We start from the raw sequence: 20,570 nt of genomic DNA on the forward strand, positions 1-20,570 counted from the left end.
GCCCCGCCCCACTCACGGGGTTCTTCTTTCTGCTAACATTTCAACAAACAAGTTAAAAATCCCTGAGTAGAAGAAAACAAACTGTGATTGGCTGAACGCCGGCCTGTAAAACGAGGGACACTTTTCATTGGTCAGGCCAGGCAGCAGCTGCTGCGAGTCTAGCCTATGGGAAGCTGCTCTTGTGGTGACGCGCCTGTTGCTGGCGCTGTTAGTTAAATTGAGGGGGTGTGGAGGGCTGTTGTTTGTAGCCGGGGAGCAGAGATGGAGCCGGGCAGAACGGAGCAGAGCGGCGGGTATAAGCTCTCCGGTTACAGGGGAGAGAACACCGGCACACCGCCAATGCCAGTGCCGTCAGCCCGGGACATAAAGGTTGAGCAGGAGAAGCTGTCCGGAGTGGTGAAGAGCGTGCACCGGAGCCTGCGGAGGAAGTATATGGAAGGTACGGGGCAGGCCCAGACACAGCCGTGCTTGTTCCTCGCTGCATGCTGGCCGTAGCCACTGCTGGAGGCATCACCTTCATCCAGTGTGGCCCTGGTGACGTCACAGTACTCTGGTGATGTAATAATATCCATGCAGTGCGCTAGTGAGGTCATAGTGCGTGTGCAGGGCCTCATCGGTGAGGTCATAGTGCGCGTGCAGGGCCTCATCGGTGAGGTCTTAGTGCGCGTGCAGGGCTGCATCGGTGAGGTCATAGTGCGCGTGCAGGGCCGCATCGGTGAGGTCATAGTGCGCGTGCAGGGCCTCATCGGTGAGGTCATAGTGCGCGTGCAGGGCCTCATCGGTGAGGTCATAGTGCGCGTGCAGGGCCTCATCGGTGAGGTCTTAGTGCGCGTGCAGGGCTGCATCGGTGAGGTCATAGTGCGCGTGCAGGGCCGCATCGGTGAGGTCATAGTGCGCGTGCAGGGCCTCATCGGTGAGGTCATAGTGCGCGTGCAGGGCCTCATCGGTGAGGTCTTAGTGCGCGTGCAGGGCTGCATCGGTGAGGTCATAGTGCGCGTGCAGGGCCTCATCGGTGAGGTCATAGTGCGCCTGCAGAGCCGCATCGGTGAGGTCATAGTGCGCGTGCAGGGCCGCATCGGTGAGGTCATAGTGCGCGTGCAGGGCCGCATCGGTGAGGTCATAGTGCGCGTGCAGGGCCGCATCGGTGAGGTCATAATTAGAGATAAGCGAATTTGCTTGGGTTCCCTCTCATTCGGCAGGCTATAGCACTTGCCGAGTAAGCTGCAGAGGGAACCCGGGTACGTGGATCATGGCGGCTGATCGGCTCCGCAGCTGCATGTGTCACGGCTCTATGACCGTAACAACACATGCACGGAGAATCCAACAAGAAGGCTCTACATGCATGTGTCGTGACTGTGACACATGCAGCTGCAGAGCCGATCAGCCAGCGCACTCCATGTACCCGGGTTCCCTCTGCAGCTTATTCGGGAAGTGCTATAGCCTGCCGAATGAGAGGGAACCTGAGCAATGCCCGTGCTGCACAGTACTACAGTAGAGACGAACCAATCCCTGTGCAGTGCAGCATCGGTGAGGTAATAGTGTGCATGCAAGTCCGCACTGGTGAGGTCATAGTGCACGCACAGGTATGCACTGGTGAGGTCATAGTGCACACACAGGTGAGGTATTGTGCGCACAGGTATGCTCTGGTGAGGTCATAGTGCTCGCACAGGTGAGGTATTGTGCGCACAGGTATGCTCTGGTGAGGTCATAGTGCTCGCACAGGTCCGCACAGGTGAGGTCGTATTGTGCGCACAGGTATGCACTGGTGAGGTCAGTGCACGCACAGGTATGCACTGGTGAGGTCAGTGCACGCACAGGTATGCACTGGTGAGGTCAGTGCACGCACAGGTATGCACTGGTGAGGTCATAGTGCACGCACAGGTATGCACTGGTGAGGTCATAGTGCCTGTTCAGTGCCGCACTACCGTAGAGACGACATAATCCCCGTGCAGCCAAAATGGACTCCGACTCAACAGCCCTGCGTGCAGCGCAGCATCGGTGAAGTCATAGTGCCCGTGCAGCATCTCACTACCATAGAGATGACATAATCCCTGTGCAGCGCAGCACCAGTGAGGTCATAATGCACACGCTAGTGACATCATAATGGCCATGCAGCACTGCTGTAGAGACATCATAATACCTGTGTAGCGTTGCGGTAGCTCCGTTATAATAACCATACGGTGCAGTGCTCTTTATGAGGCCCTAATATCCATAGATTGCAACGCTGTATTGGTGACCTGATACCCATGCAGTGCCGACTATGTAATATTACACTGGTGACCGAATACCCATACAGTGCAGTGCTTTATTGGTGACCCAAAAATACCCATACTTTGAAGCAGCCCTGGTGAGGTAAGAATACATTAGTGACCTGGTACCCATACCGTGCAGTGCTGATGTAATACTTATGACCTGATAATCATACAGTGCAGTGTTGCTGATGTAGGTGACCTAATATCCGTGCAGTGCTGATGATGTAATAATACACTGGTGACCTAATATACATACAGTGCAGTGCTGATGATGTAATAATACACTGGTGACCTAATATACATACAGTGCAGTGCTGATGATGTAATAATACACTGGTGACCTAATATACATACAGTGCTGATGATGTAATAATACACTGGTGACCTAATATACATGCAGTGCTGATGATGTAATAATACACTGGTGACCTAATATCTGTACAATGCAGTGCTGATGATGTAATAATACACTGGTGACCTAATATACGTACAGTGCAGTGCTGATGATGTAATAATACACGGGTGACCTAATATCCATACAGTTCAGTGCTGATGATGTAATAATACACGGGTGACCTAATATCCGTACAATGCAGTGCTGATGATGTAATAATACACGGGTGACCTAATATACGTACAGTGCAGTGCTGATGATGTAATAATACACGGGTGACCTAATATACGTACAGTGCAGTGCTGATGATGTAATAATACACGGGTGACCTAATATCCCTACAGTTCAGTGCTGATGATGTAATAATACACGGGTGACCTAATATACGTACAGTGCAGTGCTGATGATGTAATAATACACGGGTGACCTAATATACGTACAGTGCAGTGCTGATGATGTAATAATACACGGGTGACCTAATATCCCTACAGTTCAGTGCTGATGATGTAATAATACACGGGTGACCTAATATCCATACAGTTCAGTGCTGATGATGTAATAATACACGGGTGACCTAATATCCGTACAATGCAGTGCTGATGATGTAATAATACACGGGTGACCTAATATACGTACAGTGCAGTGCTGATGATGTAATAATACACGGGTGACCTAATATCCGTACAATGCAGTGCTGATGATGTAATAATACACGGGTGACCTAATATACGTACAGTGCAGTGCTGATGATGTAATAATACACGGGTGACCTAATATACGTACAGTGCAGTGCTGATGATGTAATAATACACGGGTGACCTAATATCCCTACAGTTCAGTGCTGATGATGTAATAATACACGGGTGACCTAATATCCATACAGTTCAGTGCTGATGATGTAATAATACACGGGTGACCTAATATCCGTACAATGCAGTGCTGATGATGTAATAATACACGGGTGACCTAATATACGTACAGTGCAGTGCTGATGATGTAATAATACACGGGTGACCTAATATCCGTACAATGCAGTGCTGATGATGTAATAATACACGGGTGACCTAATATACGTACAGTGCAGTGCTGATGATGTAATAATACACGGGTGACCTAATATACGTACAGTGCAGTGCTGATGATGTAATAATACACGGGTGACCTAATATCCCTACAGTTCAGTGCTGATGATGTAATAATACACGGGTGACCTAATATCCATACAGTTCAGTGCTGATGATGTAATAATACACGGGTGACCTAATATCCGTACAGTGCAGTGCTGATGATGTAATAATACACGGGTGACCTAATATCCATACAGTGCAGTGCTGATAAAATGGTCCCCTGACAGTGCAGTACTGTTGCCAGCACAGCGGAGCACTGTATCGGTAACAATGCACTGATGACCTACTGCCAATTCAGGGCTGTGCTGGTGACATGATGCGCTGATGACACTAATGTAGCGGTGATGTAATAATACCTATAGATAATGCACTGTAAGGATGATGTAACCACGTACCTCGATCTGCCGGTGACCTAATAAAACCCACACTGTGCAGCACAAGTCACCCATTGTAGCCCGAAGCCTGTGACTACCATTGCCCACTAGTTTGTGCTCACATGTTTTGGATTTGAAATCCAGCTCAAGAGGATTTGTGGCAGGAAGGTTGGGGATCGCTGCTTGGATGTTCCAGCAGATGTGAGGCTTTGCCCCATGCAATGGGAATGATGTTCTGCAACGTCTAAGGCTACTTTCACATTAGCGTCGTGCACTGCACGTCGCAATGCGACGTTGCGGCGCACCGACGCATACTGTGGAAGCGCCGCACAACGGGAGCAGCGGATGCTGTTTTTCAACGCATCTGCTGCCCCACTGTGAGACACGACGCAGCAAAAAACGTTACATGCAACGTCAATGCTAATGCAAGTCAATGGAGGAAAAACGCATCCTGCAAGCACTTTTGCAGGATGCTACTCTCACATTTCCGTCTTCTGGGCTCTGTCGCAATCTGTCGTTATGGGCAAAAAACGGATCCTGCAAATGTGTTTGCAGGATGCATTTTTTGCCCATAGACTTTTTTTTATTAGTGACGGATGGGCACACGTCGCATCCGTCGTGCGACGGATGCGTCGTGTTTTGGCGGCAGCGACGCACAAAAATCGTTCAATGTAACGTTTTTTGTGCGTCGTGTCCGCCATTTCCGAATGCGCATGCGCTGCCGGAACTCCGCCCCCTCCTCCCCGCTCATCACAATGGGCAGCGGATGCGTTGTAAAACTGCATCCGCTGCCCACGTTGTGCTAAATTTAGCACAACGTCCGTCGGGCCGGCGGTTTGCGACGGCCACGTACTGATGGAAATATGAAAGTAGCCTAAGGACTTGTGAACCTTCTAATGGTTTGTTTATCCATGAAATAGATAATAATCGGAATTATTTTTTTTTTTTTTGCATTTGGATGAGATATTATCCACCCATTCTAGTGTGAAAAGTCCTGTGAATTTCATGACAACCTGGGTGCACAATCCGGTCTTATATCCTCATTATAGTTTATCAAAAAGATTTTCAGGACCTTGGTTCAGTGGCCACGTCTATAGCTCGTGGACCAAAGCCTTGTGAGTCTCCTCTTGCCTGCCGACCTCTCCGGCTCATCTTTGATTAGTAGGATCAGCGTGACGTCATTGCTCTGGCACCATGCATGACATCACTTAGGCCTGGTAATTGGAAGAGGCATTGAGGAGGATGCAGGGCTCTAGTTCAGCAGCCACCAATAACCGATGTGGCTGCTAGACCGGGGACCATTGTACCCCGTAAGTCATTTTTCTGAACTTGATCCTTTAGGACAGGCCATCAATATCTGATCGGTGGAGGTCCAGCACAATGCACTCCTACCGATCGGCTGTTTTTACAAGCAAACCGAGCCACACAGCTCTGCTTCATTCACTGTGTAGTGGACATTCCCAGGGTCTGCAGCTCGGCCCCATCCCCTCCATTACACCCGAGAACAGGACTGTACTGTTCTGCTCCGTTCACTGTTTCCAGCACCCAGAGCTGAACGCAGCTGATCAGTGGGGTGCAGGGTGTACTTTGCTTCTCTACAGCATAAATATCTTATCTAATGTCTGCTTTCAGTGGATCAAAGACGATTTATGGCCTGTTGGCTCGGGTGCTAATACTATTTTACATACACTAGTCTGTTTTTCAAGATAATGGCAGTCTTACAACATCGCCGGTATATTTCATGTGTGGCAGATTTTTATTTTTATTTTTTCTTTCTTTCTCCCCACATCCCTCCTCCCTTCCTTTATCATCATTCTAGTCATCTGAGGTTCTTTATACATAAAACAGGTCAAAGTTTGAAAACTCTGAATAACGTTATTGTATTACAACACTTGGGAAACACTGAATCTGCAAGAAATTGGGGAACTATGGGCTATTATACACTTGCTGACCGCCGCTGGTTTAATAGCCTGTTTAGACAAACGCAGTTATGAGCACTAACAATCAATAATGGTCTTCTGCGCTTTAACTGCCATTGTTCTCGGCAGCGCAGATCCTGTTTAAACTGAAAATGTGCTGCCGAGAACAATTAATTTTTTAACCCCTTAGTGACCACCAATTCGTCTTTTTACTGACCTGTGATATAAGGGACCAGCATCCCTCCACAGGTGACAATCCAGCAGCTGTTGGCTGTACACGCTGGCTTGTGACAACAATTTGTGTTGGTACCGACTATTCTTGTTTAACCCCGTAAATGCTGGTGTCAATAATGACTACAATGTCTAGATGGTTAGCAAAGTGTGAAGGCTTCCTCTTTATTCCCGTCAGCACCCTGGAATCTTGATCATTTTGTCCTGATGTTTGCCATGGCAATTCATAGCCAAATAATGCCTTTAGATTCTGCCGGCTGTAGCGGCCTGTTCACAAGTTATAAACATTTAGGTGCTAAAAATCCATTTCTTCATTCCTGTTAGGCCACTTTGCATTAATTCCTGAAAAGCACTTGGAAGGGTTAATAAACTACCTGACAGCAATTTTGAATACGATGAGGGGTGCAGTTTTTAAAATGGTGTCACTTTTGGGGGATTATAATATATTTTAATTTTTGATATTTTTATAAATAAACACAGAAAACATCGATATACATTTACCATTATCATGAAGTACAATGTGTCCCAAAAAAGTATTCTCAAAATCATTGAGATATGTTGAATTGTTCCAGAGTTATTACCACGTAAAGTGACACTGGTCAGATTTTTAAACAAAAATTTGCCCCGTCACTAAGCGGTTAACAATCATTTTCACCCGATGAACGAGTGTTTTTGCTCGCGGTCATATTCTGCCTTGGGCATGCACAGTTCGCGCTGCCCGACAACTGACATCACTTGATGTCTTCTTTTACTGCGCCTGCGTGCACCCGCAGCCGGAGATCCCGTGGGTGCACGCAGGCGCAGTAAACGAGATCAAGTGATGTCAGTTGTCGGGCAGTGCGAACTGTGCATGCCCAAGGCAGAATATGACCGCGCAGGCGCCTGGACAACTGAATAACGCCAAGGAGGCGACGCCCCTCTCGCACAGTGACGGCTGAGAGGGGAAAGACCTGCCTCCCTGGCGATTTCACAGGTATGAGGGACCAAATTCAAAAGTGATTATTCCTGCAGTGCAACAAACAATAACTAAAAGAGCCACCTTGTCAGAATGCAGCATCAGTGCTGCACAAGATGGCTCTTTTAGTTACAAACGCCGGGGGGGGGTGACAGGTTCCCTTTAATATTAATGAGGGTGCCTGGCTGAAGAGGTTGAAGAAAGGAATTTTCCTTTTTATTTGTTTTTTTTATATAATATATCTTTTATTTAGCTCTATGGATTTGCAAAAAAAATCCGCATAGAAACCGCATGGATTTTCAACTGCGTTTTCTGCCAAGAGAGGCAGAAACTGCGCAGAATTTTACACAAGCAAATCCGCAACGTACGCACATAGCCTAAGTGTGCAGTGTGCTCATATTGAGCATTTGGTCGGTATTTTACATAAGTATTTGTAAGCTAAAACCAGGAGTGGGTGATAAATACAGAAGTGGTGACGTGTTTCTAATATACTTTACTCTGATTGTTCCTCTCCTGGTTTTGGCTTACAAATACTGACTAAGTACTGAACATGTAAACATGGTCTAAGGGTACCGTCACACAGTGCCATTTTCATCGCTACGACGGTACGATTCGTGACGTTCTAGCGATATCGTTACGATATCGCAGTGTCTGACACGCAGCAGCGATCAGGGACCCCGCTGAGAATCGTACGTCGTAGCAAATCGTTTGGAACTTTCTTTCGTCGCTTGATCACCCGCTGACATCGCTGGATCGTTGTGTGTGACACCGATCCAGCGATGCGTTCGCTTGTAACCAGGGTAAACATCGGGTAACTAAGCGCAGGGCCGCGCTTAGTAACCCGATGTTTACCCTGGTTACCAGCGTAAACGTAAAAAAAACCAAAGAGTACATACTCACATTCCGGTGTCTGTCCTCCGGCGTCTCAGCTTCTCTCCACTGTGTGAGCGCCTGCCGGCCGGAAAGCGAGCACAGCGGTGACGTCTGACGTCACCGCTGTGCTTTCCTGCTATGGCGCTTACACAGTGCAGAGAAGCAGAACGCCGGGGGACAGACACCGGAATGTAAGTATGTACTGTTTGGTTTTTTTACGTTTACGCTGGTAACCAGGGTAAACATCGGGTTACTAAGCGCGGCCCTGCGCTTAGTAACCCGATGTTTACCCTGGTTACCCGGGGACTTCGGCATCGCTCCAGCGCCGTGATTGCAAAGTGTGACCGCAGTCTACGAAGCTGGAGCGATAATCATACGACGCTGCGACGTCACGGATCGTGCCGTCGTAGCGATGAAAATGGCACTGTGTGACAGTACCCTAACCGTGTGCAATGTGCACAGTCAGGATTGCACGCTTTTCCTGCTGAAGTAGGCATCATACGCCATTTGCATACCCCCGCTCATGTTCCGTCTAGCTTCTCTTTAAATAGAACCATGACAAAGCAAAAAAAGTCCGCCTGTGACCACAAGTATACAAATCGCGTATCAGCAGCTAGGTGATAACCACTTCAGCAAGTAAGCTAAACAGAAACCAGACACCATGCACAGTGCTCAGCATAAATGAGTGCACCCTTTTTTTTAAAAGATTTTATTCAATATCTCACTGACTACAAGAACAATTTCTAACATTTTGACAAAACTGTGTTTCATAGACCTTTTTTTATTTTGTGTCCCACAACTTGAACGTCAGGTTAATAATATAACTTTCATTACAAAATCATCAATTTTATTCAATTGGTTTATAGAAAAATGAATTACACCCCAAATACAAAATACTAGATGTAATAGTTTTTGATGACCTCCCAAGATTTTGAAGAACAGCACCAAGTCTTCTAGGCATGGAATGAACAAGTTGGTGACATGTTGCAGCATCTATCTTTTTCCATTCTTCAACAATGACCTCTTTAACCCCTTAACGACCGCCGATATGCCTTTTAACGGCGGTAGTTAAGGTACCCTTAATTAACAGCGCTGTGGAAAAGTGTATAGCGCCCCCCCAGAGTCAGAATTTCTCCAGGGTCTCGGTTGCCGGGGGTAGCTGAGACCCCAGAGAACATGATTTGGGTCAGTTTTTACTGACCCCGGGGTTGCGATCGCCGTTATTAACCATATAACGGCAACCGCAACAAAAAAGTGCGATTTGCCACTTCATTTCGCTCTCCTCTGATGTGATCGCACATCAGAGGAGAGAGAAATGGGGTCCCCGATTTCCCCCTTCCCCCATCCATTACCTCCCGGTGTCCCTGGGTCCTCCTGCTTCTCCTCCTCCCCCTCCCCACGGCCGCCAGCATCTTCTTCCGGTAAGAAAATGGCGGGCGCATGCAAAGTGCCGAGATCTGCCAGCCAGCACCCCGCAACAATTGGAGATTTTTCCTATTGGTACATTTTGATCACTGTGCTAGGGTCTATCGCAGTGATCAAAATAAACAAATAGTAAATAAAGCCCCCTTTATCGCCCCCTTAGTTAGGGAACAATAATGAAATAAAAATATTTTTCCATCAGGGTTAGAGTTGGGCTAAAGTTAGGGTTAGGATTTAGATTATGTTCACAGTTGGGGTTGGAGTTAGGGGTGTGTTGGGGTTAGGGTTGGAGTTTGAATTGGGGGATTTCCACTGTTTAGGCACATCGGGGTCTCTCCAAATGCAACTTGGCATCCGATCTCCATTCCAGACAATTCTGCATTGAAAAAGTCAAACAAAGCTCCTCCCCTCCAGAGCTCTGCCGTGCTCCCAAACGGTGATTTACCCCGACAAATGGGATATCTGCGTATTCAGGAGAAATTGCACAACGAATTTTGTTGTTCATTTTCTCTTTTTACATTTGTGAAAATAAAAACTGGTTTTGAAATAAAATGTTTGAAGAAAAGTAAAATGTTTTTCTTTTTCCTTCAACATTGCTTCAGTTCCTGGGAAGCACGTAATGGGTTAATTAACTTCTTGAATGTGGTTTTGAGCACCTTGAGGGGTGCCGTTTTTAGAATGGTGTCACTTTTGGGTATTTTCTGTTATGTACACCCCTCAAAGTGACTTCAAATGTGATGTGGTCCCTAAAAAAAAAAGAGAAAATTGTTGTAAATATGCAAAATCTTTGGTCAACTTTTAACCCTTATAACTCCCTAACAAAAAACATTGTTTCCAAATCTGTGCTGATATAAAGTAGACATGTGGGAAATGTTATTTATTAACTATTTTGTGTGACAATCTCTCTGATTTAAGGGCATAAAAATTCAAAGTTTGAAAATTGCAACAATTCCAAAATGTTTGCCATATTTCCGTTTTTTTTTTTCATAAATAAACGCAAGTCATATCGAAATTTTTTTACCACTAACATGAAGTACAATATGTCACGAAAAAACAATCTCAATCAGTGGGATACGTTAAAGTGTTCCAGAGTAATAACCTCATAAAGAGACAGTGGTCAGAATTGTAAAAATTGGCCCGGTCATTAAGTACAAAATTGGCCCTGTCGTTAAGGGGTTAAAGGGAAACTGTCAGCAGGATTGTAACCTACAGACAGTGTCAGGTCAGCGCTGTTATATTGATTACAATGATAGCTGGGGTGATGAAATCCGTCTTGTGGTTTGTTTTTTAATCTTTATTTTCAGTTTGTAGTTCATGAGATTCTCGTGCTCTAAGGGTATGTTCCCACAGTCAGTAAACGCTGCGGGTTGGACACTGCGTACATCTGCAGCATCCAACTGGCAGCAGCAAGATGTTTCAGCATAGTGGATGGGATTTCAAGAAATCCCATCTCCACTATGCGTGCACGGACGCCTCCGGTTTCTCTGCAGAGACGGACTTGTGGCGCGTCTTTCCAGACCGCAGCATGTCTATTTATCTTGCGGAGACCCTTAGTCTCCGCAAGATAAATTCACCCGTCCAATGTATTGGGTGTGATGATTCATAACTGATCAATGAACACATGCGGAATCACCTGCGTTCAAAAGCCGGCAGTGCTTTGGACGCAGGGGACATGTGCTGCGTCCAAAGCGCTGCCTAATACTGACCATGGGAACATACCCTAAGGCAGGGTTCATGTACTGTATGTGGTGCTCATACCTGACACATGGCTGGTGGCTTTTAACTGTTGCTGTGCTGAGGAATCTCCCGCACGGCAACAGATTTTAACTGATCGTGTGTCTGAGGACACGCCATCAGTTACTGAAGTGGCAGGATTCTGCCACTGGGGCCCGGTGAGCAGAGGAGTGGGGGCCCGCTGCGGGTTCCCTCTGCCCACCGGGCCCCATACGCCAGTATGGGCAGTAATGCCCTGATCGCGGCCCTGCTTGTGGGTGGTTTCTTCTGTTGTCACATGTCAGGGGCTTTCCAAATGCGACATAGCATTCACAATCTATTCCAGGCATATAGCACTTTTTCCTTTCCTAGCCCTGCCATGTGCACAAACAGAAGTTTTTGACCACATATGGGGTATCATCATGTTCAGGGAAAAATTGCAAAATAAATTATGGGGTCCGTTTTCTCCTGTTATCCATTGTAAAATGTAAAAATTTTGGGAGTGCTGCACAACAAATTTTCTCAGTCCCCATGACAGCACCACGGAGAGAGGGGATCCGCCCTTCAGGGACAGGGAACCTACAGAATAAAAGGGCGGTACCTCTCCCCCGCATCAGTTGGTTTCCTGTCCCTGAACGGGGAACCTTTTCGGTGTCGGTACCTGAGAAACGCCATCCGAAGGAAGATCCGAGGATTCCAGAGCCGGACAGTCCGGGTTCTGGCAGCGGGGAGGCCTCTGCCACAGCTGGTGTGGTATCAGAAGCCACCACTGCTGGGACCGATGGGCGATGGGTCTGCAGGGGGAAGCGTGGCCGCCGCTCCGGAGAGGATGCAGAGGCTTCCTGGTCCTGGCAGGCGCACACGTGGAACAGTGTTCCCTGGGTATACCAAGATGGATGCCGCACCGGAAATCATAATGGACTTCCAGTTTCTGAAAGCTGCACCTCCAGGTCCCCAGCGGTCACGCGCATGCGCAGAAAGAAAGAGGAAAAAAACCCGCTTCCCCCAGCGACGCAGCCACAGGGGGGAGGGGCCGGAAATAAGTCGGCAGCGAGTTTAAAAAAGCAGTGAGTAGTGGAGCTCCTTGCTGTATGCCTTCCCAGGTGATAACCATGGAGGACAGCGACCAGCAGCTCTAGCCGCCACAGCCACCGCCGCAGCAGCGCCATCACCAGCGACAGAAGTCAGACGTCCAGAAGAAGTGCTCTTCTGCAGACAACCGGAGTACTCTGTCCAGCAGCCATTCCACACAACGTAGCAAAAACTCCAGTGTGGTGAACCAGTTGCCGTCTCCGGAACTCCCATTGCAGGATCCTACCCCTCCTCCGGAACCGGTACCTGTGGCTGCATCAGATTGGTGAGTGATCTTCATGGAAGTTCGCTGTTGTGATTGGGGTCCCATCTCTTCCTTTTTGGTTTAGGGAAGGAAAAGAGGGAGAAAAATAAAGCATAGGTCTTGCCCCATGTGCGAAAAACCCCTACCACAGTCCTGGGATAAGAAACTTTGTGACTCCTGTATAGGATGAGTTCTCTGCGAGGAAACCCTAGACTTTGCCTCTGAGCTGAGATCCGCAATCAAGTAGGAGGTCGAGAGTGCATTTAGGTCACTTAGAGAAGGTCAAGAGGAAGGAATCCTTAATATATTCCCAGTCCGATTCCTCTAGCTCCGGGTGTAAGGACTCGCAGATACTAGACTCCTCTCCCTCTTCCTCGGATGATGAAAGTGGGGGCCGTCACTGGTTTCCCCTAGATGAGGTAAATGCACTCGTGAAAGCGGTAAGATCTACTATGGGGGTGCTGGACCCTCGCCCTGACAAGACAGTCTAGAATATTATGTTTGGGGGGTTAGGCCAAAAGCGCCGAAAAGTATTCCCCCTAAATGAGAATATTCAAGCCTTAATCAGAAAAGAGTGGGAGAAACCAGACAGGAAAAACTCGTCGGTACCCTCCCTTACAGGGAACCTGTCACCCCCAAAATCGAGGGTGAGCTAAGCCCACCAACATCAGGGGCTTGTATACAGCATTCTGTAATGCTGTAGATAAGTCCCCGATGTATCCTAAAAGATAAGAATAAGAGGTTAGATTATACTCACCCAGGGGCTGTCCCAGTCCGGTCCGATGGGTGTCGCGGTCTGGTCCGGGGCCTCCCATCTTCATCAGATGACGTCCTCTTCTGGTCTTCACGCTCCGGCACAGGCGTACTTTGTCTACCCTGTTGAGGGCAGAGCAAAGTACTGCAGTGCGCAGGCGCCGGGCCTCTCTGACCTTTCCCAGATCCTGCACACTGCAGTACTTTGCTCTGCCGTCAACAGGGCAGACAAAGTACACCTGCGCCGGAGCCGCAGCGTGAAGACCAGAAGAGGATGTCATCGTAAGAAGATGGGAGGCACCGGACTGCGACGCCCACCGGATCGGACCGCCCGCCCAGGTGAGTATAATATCTTTTTCTCATCTTTTAGGATACATCGGGGGCTTATCTACAGCACTACAGAATGCTGTAGATAAGCCCCTGATGCCGGTGGGCTTAGCTCAACTTCGATTTTGGGGGTGACAGGTTCCCTTTTTAAGAGAAAATATCCCTTTGAGGAGGAGGCTTCCACTTCATGGGATAAGGCCCCTAAACTTGACGTCGCAGTGCCAAAAGGCCTCGAAAAATGTGCTCTCCCTTTTGAGGACATGGGAACTCTAAAAGATCCCCTTGACAAAAGAGCTGACACCTTCCTTAAAGGGGCTTGGGAATCAGCAGGGGGAAGTCTGAGACCAGCCATAGCAGCTACATGTACCTCTAGGTCCCTAATGGTATGGGTGGATAAGTTAGAAAAACAACTGCGGGAAGGAGTACCTAGGAATAAGGTGTTGGAATCCATCCCTATGATAAGGGGCGCAGTGGCTTTTTTGGCGGATTCATCAGCTGACTCAGTTAAACTTGCATCTAAATCCGCAGCCCTTTCAAATGCAGCCCGTAGAACACTATGGCTCAAATGTTGTCCGGGTGACTTACAAACAAAACTTTAGCTCTGCTCAATCGCATGTGAAGGTCCATTTTTATTTGGAGAGACCCTGGACGATATCCTGCAAAAAGTGGAGGATAATAATGGTTTCCTTAATTTGGCCCCACCATTACTGAAACGGTCCTTTCAGAATAGAAATTTTTTTCAGAGAAACCCCCCGAGGGGGTAAAACAGATGGGACGAAGGAAAGAGGAGAGACAGGGGTTTCCTCTTTGGGAATTCCTTCCAGGATAAAAAGACCTCCAAGTGACAGCTCCCCCAGGGTGGGAGGAAGGCTATCTCATTTCCTCCCAGCCTGGGAAAATATATCAACCAGCCCCTGGATATTAAACCTCATCAAGTCAGGGCTTCGGATAGACTTTCTTTCCTCCCTCAAAACTATGTGGTGACTCCCCTGAGGTCCTCCCTCCAACAACAAGAAGCCCTAGAATGTGAAGTAATGAAAGTAATAGACAAAGGTGTCATTCAGTAAGTCTCTCCTCTGGAAAGGGGGAAGGGTTTTTACTCCCCGTTATTTCTAATTCCAAGGCCAGATAGGTCCTTCCGGACAATAATAAACTTACGGAAATTAAAGAATCAAAGATTCAAGATGGGAGTCAATAAAATCGACCATCAAAATTCTGTTTCCGAACTGTTTTATGGTTGTATTGGATCTCAGCGACGCGTATTATCACGTCCCCATTCACCAAGACTCACAAAAATTCCTCTGACTGGCGTTGTCGATAAAAGGGGAAATAAGGGAATTCCAATACAGAGCCCCTCCTATTGGCATATCAGTCGCACCCCGCATATTTATCAAACTAGTAGAAATTATGGCTAATCTGAGAGAGCAGGACATCTTAATAGTCCCATACTTGGATGATTTTTTGATAGTGAGCGACTCTGCCCAACACTGCAGACAGCAGCGGGACAAAGTAATGAATACCCTAATAAATCTAGGCTGGCTTCTGAACCTGCAGAAATTGAGGCTAGAGCCAAGCAGGGTTCAGGAATTCTTGGGTTTAATATTGGACTCTGCAAAACAAGAGTGCCACCTCCCAGTTCAGGAAAAAAAACAAGATTATAAATGTAGTATCAAAAGCGTTCCTAAACCCCTCCATGACATTAAGAAGGGCGATGTCGCTACTGGGTTCCCTTTCTGCCTGTCTACCAGCAGTTCAGTGGGCACAACTTCACACAAGGGATCTCCAGTGGGACATTTTAAAAAACCAAGTTACACGAAGGGGTTGCTTAGAGGGTCACATGACAAATTCAACCACTACTCATTCCCTAGTTTGGTGGAAGGATATTAACAACCTGTCAGAAGGAATCCCTTGGGTGATAGAGATATCTGATAGTTACCATCGACGCAAGCCCCATGGGATGGGGAGCTCACCTGGGAAACAAAGTCACTCAGGGGGTATGGACAGGTCAAGAGCGCAAGGCATCCTCAAATCAAAAAGAACTTTGGGCAGTGGGTCATGCCTTATCAGCCTTCCTACACATTCTACAAGGGCATCATGTTTGGGTATTTTCAGACAATCGGGTGGTGGTAGCCTACCATCAGGGGGGACACCACTTCCAAAATCTTCAGTTTGGCAGAGAACAATCTTCTATCCCTTTCCGCGTTGCACATTCGGGGGGTAGAAAATCAGAAGGCAGACTTTCTGAGCCGCACTCAGTTGAGATGGGGTGAATGGACATTAAATCAGTCCATTTTCAATCAGATTGTGAAAATGTGGGGGACCCCATTAATAGACCTGTTTGCCAATATCAGCAACAGGAAAGTGGAAGCCTTTTGTTCTCCAGGGGGAACCCTCAGGCCTTATACACTTTTCATAATCCCTTGGACGCAATCTTGCATACGCCTTTCCCCCAGCCATCCTCATCCCAGCAGTTCTACGGAAGGTCAAGGAGGACAGATCGAGGCTAATATTAATAGCTCCTGTCTGGCCAAAGAAAGAACCTGGTTCTCCTGGCTGAGGATGCTATTGGTCACCGATCCTTGGGTTCTTCCGGACCTTCTGTCTCAGGGACCGGTGTTCCACCCTCAGTCAGAGAATCTCCACTTAACAGCGTGGATTTTGAAGGGAGTGCTGTTGAAGGGAAGAGGTTTTTCAGATAAATTAGTCTCTACACTAATGAAGAGTAGAAAAACAGTCACCACTAAAATCTATGGCAAAACCTGGAAAGGATGGGGTCCCAATTACTGAGATCTTGGAGTTTCTACAGAAGGGACTAGAACTGGGCCTGACAGTAAGTACCTTAAAGGTACAGGTAGCAGCTCTAGGAGCATTGTATAATGACAATATAGCGGGCAACCCTTGGGTAGCATGATTTATCAGGGCTGCCACAAGGTCTAAACGATTAGCTATTCAAAGGCTACCCCCTTGGGACTTAGAACTAGATTTATCAGCTCTAACGGATCCCCCATCTGAGCCTATAGAGTCAATACCTCTTAAAATCATATCCCTTAAAACTGCCCTTCTGATAGCCCTAACGTCAGCCCAGAGAGTAAATGATCTCCAAGCCCTGTCTGCAGGTCCCTCCCTTCACAAAAATTCTGGATGTTAGGCCGGGTCAGGTTTTAAGATAACCCTATCTACCAAAGGTAGCATCCTAATTCCATAGGTCCCAAGAGATCTTCCTTCCTTCTACTCAAATCCTAAGAATAGGGAAGAAGAAAAATTTCACACAATAAATGTGAGATGTCTGGTTCAGTACCTAGAGTCCACCCAGAGGTGTAGGAAGGAAGGGGTCTCTCTTTCGCTGTTTTCAGGGACCTAGGAAAGGATTCAAAGCTTCCAAGAGCACTATAGCATGATGGATAACAGATGCGATAGCCTTGGCATACTCATCTACTGGAAATGTAGTTCCAGAGGGGCTAAAAGCTCATTCCACAAGAGCTATGGCTACCTCCTGGGCTGAAAGATCAGAGGTATCAATAGAACAAATCTGTAAGGTGGCCACCCAGTCCTCAAATTCAACCTTTTTCAGGCACTATCGCCTAGCACTAGCCTCTTCGTCTGACTTAGCCTTCGGAATAAGGGTTCTTCAGGCTGTGGTCCCTCTTAAGTTACAATCTCTGTAATTCTCTCCGTGGTGCTGTCATGGGGGACTGAGAAAAGCATAGTTACTTACCGATAACTGTATTTCTCAGAGCCCATGACAGCACCTGCTTATTGGGGGGCTATCACGTATGCAGTTAGCACGTTTTTATTGTATGTAGTGTGTTTATGTATAGACAGTGTGTTCCTGTTAAGCAATATGATAAAAGCATATTTTTTTTGTTGTCACTAACCTGGAGGACTTCCCATGCTCTGTAAACCAACTGATGTGGGGGAGAGGTACCGCCCTTCTATTCTGTAGGTTCCCTGTCCCTGAAGGGCGGATCCCCTCTGTCCGTGGTGCTGTCTTGGGCTCTGAGAAATACCGCTATAACTAACTAACTAACAATGCTTTTGTGGTCTATTTTATCCTGTTACCCTTGTGAAAATAAAAGAAAATTGGGGCTAAAGTAAAGTGTTCATTATTTTTATTTTTATTTTTTTCCCTTCTGATGTGATTCATAAAAAAAAAAAATTGTAAATTTTGTTGAAAAAATTAGAAATCTCTGGTCATTTAAATATGCAAATTGCCTCTTCTGAGAAAGAGGACTTAACTCTATAGCGCCACCTGTTGGAAGTAGTGATCCTACAATCACAATCAACCCTCTAACGAGTCGTGCAATATGACTTAGGATAAAAGCCAAATCAGTATCTCAATTCGCAGACACGGTGTTTCGGGCTGTTGGCCCTCGTCAGTGCGAAGCATGAGAACTGATTTAGCTAGGTGAGGGGCTCTGGACTTGGGTCTAAGGGGTAACGTTTCTCCTTATGGAGAGTGACTGACATACCAGCTGGCTTGTCAAGGTAAGGAGGCTTATTCGCCGCGCAATGCTCAACCCTTCTAACTTCCTAACAAAAAAAAAACAAAAAAATGTTATTTATCTATTTTCTGTGATGCCATATCTCCGGTTTAAGGACATAAGAATTAAGTTGCCTAATTTTCAAAATTTTCACAAATAAACACTAGTCATATTGAACAAATTTGACATGAAGTACAGTATATCATGAAGAAAGTGTCTCTCCGAATCAGGGGGATTGTCTTGGTCACTAAGGGGTTAAGCTGTGCTGTGGTTGTCCCAGAGTAATGGGGTGGGGTGCATGTAATATTTGATTATTCGTTAAGAATTTCACCTGACGGTTCAGTAATTTTCCCCCTTCTAATACATTTGTTTGCTCTGTGAGCTGGATGACTAAACATGTTTGTAGTGAGTTAGAGAAGTCCTTGTGACTGGTTTAATTGGAGCCCTTTCATAGTGAACACTGAAAGAAACAGTGTATATAATCTTGGGCATTTGTACTCCTCCTAATAATCATACAGGCATTATGTCCTCCCACATATTGGAGAAGCTTAATTGCCATGTAATCAAAATCTAAGATTTGGATGATAAATTCTCAAACAATTGAATGGTAAGTATGGTTTTGGTTATTTGCTGGACTAGTTGTAGTTTTTTAATCGCCTCATTCATTTTAATCTAAGAAGGGTGGGAAAAGAAAAAAGGAAGCTACATTTTGTAGTACAGTGGGGTAAATAAGTATTTGATACACTGCCGATTTTGCACGTTTTCCCACCTACGAAGAATGGAGGGGTCTGTAATTTTTATCGTAGGTACGTGTCAACTGTGAGACAGAATCTAAAAATAAAAAAACAAACTTGCATTGTATGATTTGTAAATAATTAAATTGCATGAAATAAGTATGTGATACAATAGAAAACCAGAACTTTTTTTTATTTTGAAGAATAACCTTTGTTTGCAATTAGAGGTCAGACGTTTCCTGTAGTTCTTGACCAAGTTTACACACACTGCAGCAGGGATTTTGGCCTTCTCATCCATACAGATCTTCTCCAGATCGTTCAGGCTTCAAGGCTGTTGCTGGGCAACATTTGAGTTTCAGCTCCCTCCAAAGATTTTCTATTCGGTTCAGGTCTGGAAACTGGCTAGGCCACTCCAGGACCTTGAAATGCTTCTTACAGAGCCACTCCTTAGTTGCCCAGGCAGTGTGTTTCAAGTCATTGTCATGCTGAAAGACCCAGCCATGACCCATCTTCGGTGTTCTTACTGAGGGAATCTGGCCTTACATGACCACATGCATCCTGTCCTCTTTGCAGAAAAGCAACCCCAAAGTATAATTTTTTTCCCCACCATGCTTCACAGTTGGGAACGTGTTCCTAGGGTTGTATTTATCCTTCTTCATCCTCCAAAGATGGTGAGTGGAGTTGAAACCAAAAAGTTCTATTTTGGTCTCCTCTGACCACAAGACTTTCTCCTATGCCTACTTTGGATCATCCAGATGGTCATTGGCGAACTTCAAATGCACCTGGACATGTTCTGGTGTGAGCAGGAGGACCTTGCGTGCACGGCAGGATTTTAATCCATGACAGCGTAGTGTTACTAACCGTAATGCTTCAGATCATTGATCAGGTCCTTCTGTGTAGTTCTGGGCTGATTTCTTACCTCTTTGAGAATCATCCTTACCCCATGAGGCGAGATCTTGTATGGAGTCCCAAACCGAGGATTGTCCCGTAGGCCATCCCAGCCTTGTGCAGGTCTACATACTTGTCCTTAGACATCGCTTTGGTCTTGGCAATGGTGGAGAGATTAGTGTGTGGACAGGTGTCTTTTATACAGATAACGAGTTCAAACAGGTGCAATTAATACGAGTAATGAGTGCATAGTAGGAGGGCTTCTTAAAGAATAGCAGGTCTGAGAAAGCCAGACTGTGAGCCCTCGTGGGCAGGGTCCGCTCTCCCTCTGTACTTGTGTGTGCCTTGTTTTGCTCATGTTTATTATACTTGTCTGTATTTGCCCCTTCAACGTGTAAAGTGCCATGGAATAAATAGCGCTATAAAAATGAATAATAATAATAATTCTTGCTGGTTGCTAAGTGATCAAATACTTAACTTGCATTTTATTGCATGAAATAATTATTTCTCATACAGTGTGTGATTTTCTGGAATTTTTAAGATTCTGCCTCTCACAGTTGAAATACAGACCTCTCTCCATTCTTTGTAGGTGGGAAAATTTACAAAAGCGGCAGTGTAAAAAATGCTTATTTGCCCCACTGTCCTCCAAAATGTAGCTCCCTGTTCTCTTTACCCTCCCATTGTAGATTAAAATGAATGAGGTGATTGAAAGCTACAACTAGTCCAGCAAATAACCAAAACCATACTCAATCATTCAATTGTTTGAGAATTTATCATCCAAATGTTAGATT

The 20,570-nt window shown here is 46.3% G+C and overlaps 1 protein-coding gene across 1 annotated transcript in view; it reads left to right on the forward strand.

The window, feature by feature from the left end:
* Positions 1 to 201: 201 nt before the first annotated feature.
* The window catches only part of SAMTOR (S-adenosylmethionine sensor upstream of mTORC1), a 48,989-nt gene continuing 28,620 nt past the window's right edge, over positions 202 to 20,570 (forward strand). The window contains exon 1 of the mRNA XM_077265054.1: positions 202 to 439. Within this exon, the coding sequence (XP_077121169.1) occupies positions 262 to 439 (178 nt within the window). The 5' untranslated portion in view covers positions 202 to 261. The remainder of the gene's footprint in view (positions 440 to 20,570) is intronic.

Source organism: Ranitomeya variabilis, chromosome 5 (genome assembly GCF_051348905.1).
Source record: "Ranitomeya variabilis isolate aRanVar5 chromosome 5, aRanVar5.hap1, whole genome shotgun sequence".
NCBI classification, from domain to species: Eukaryota; Metazoa; Chordata; class Amphibia; order Anura; family Dendrobatidae; genus Ranitomeya; species Ranitomeya variabilis.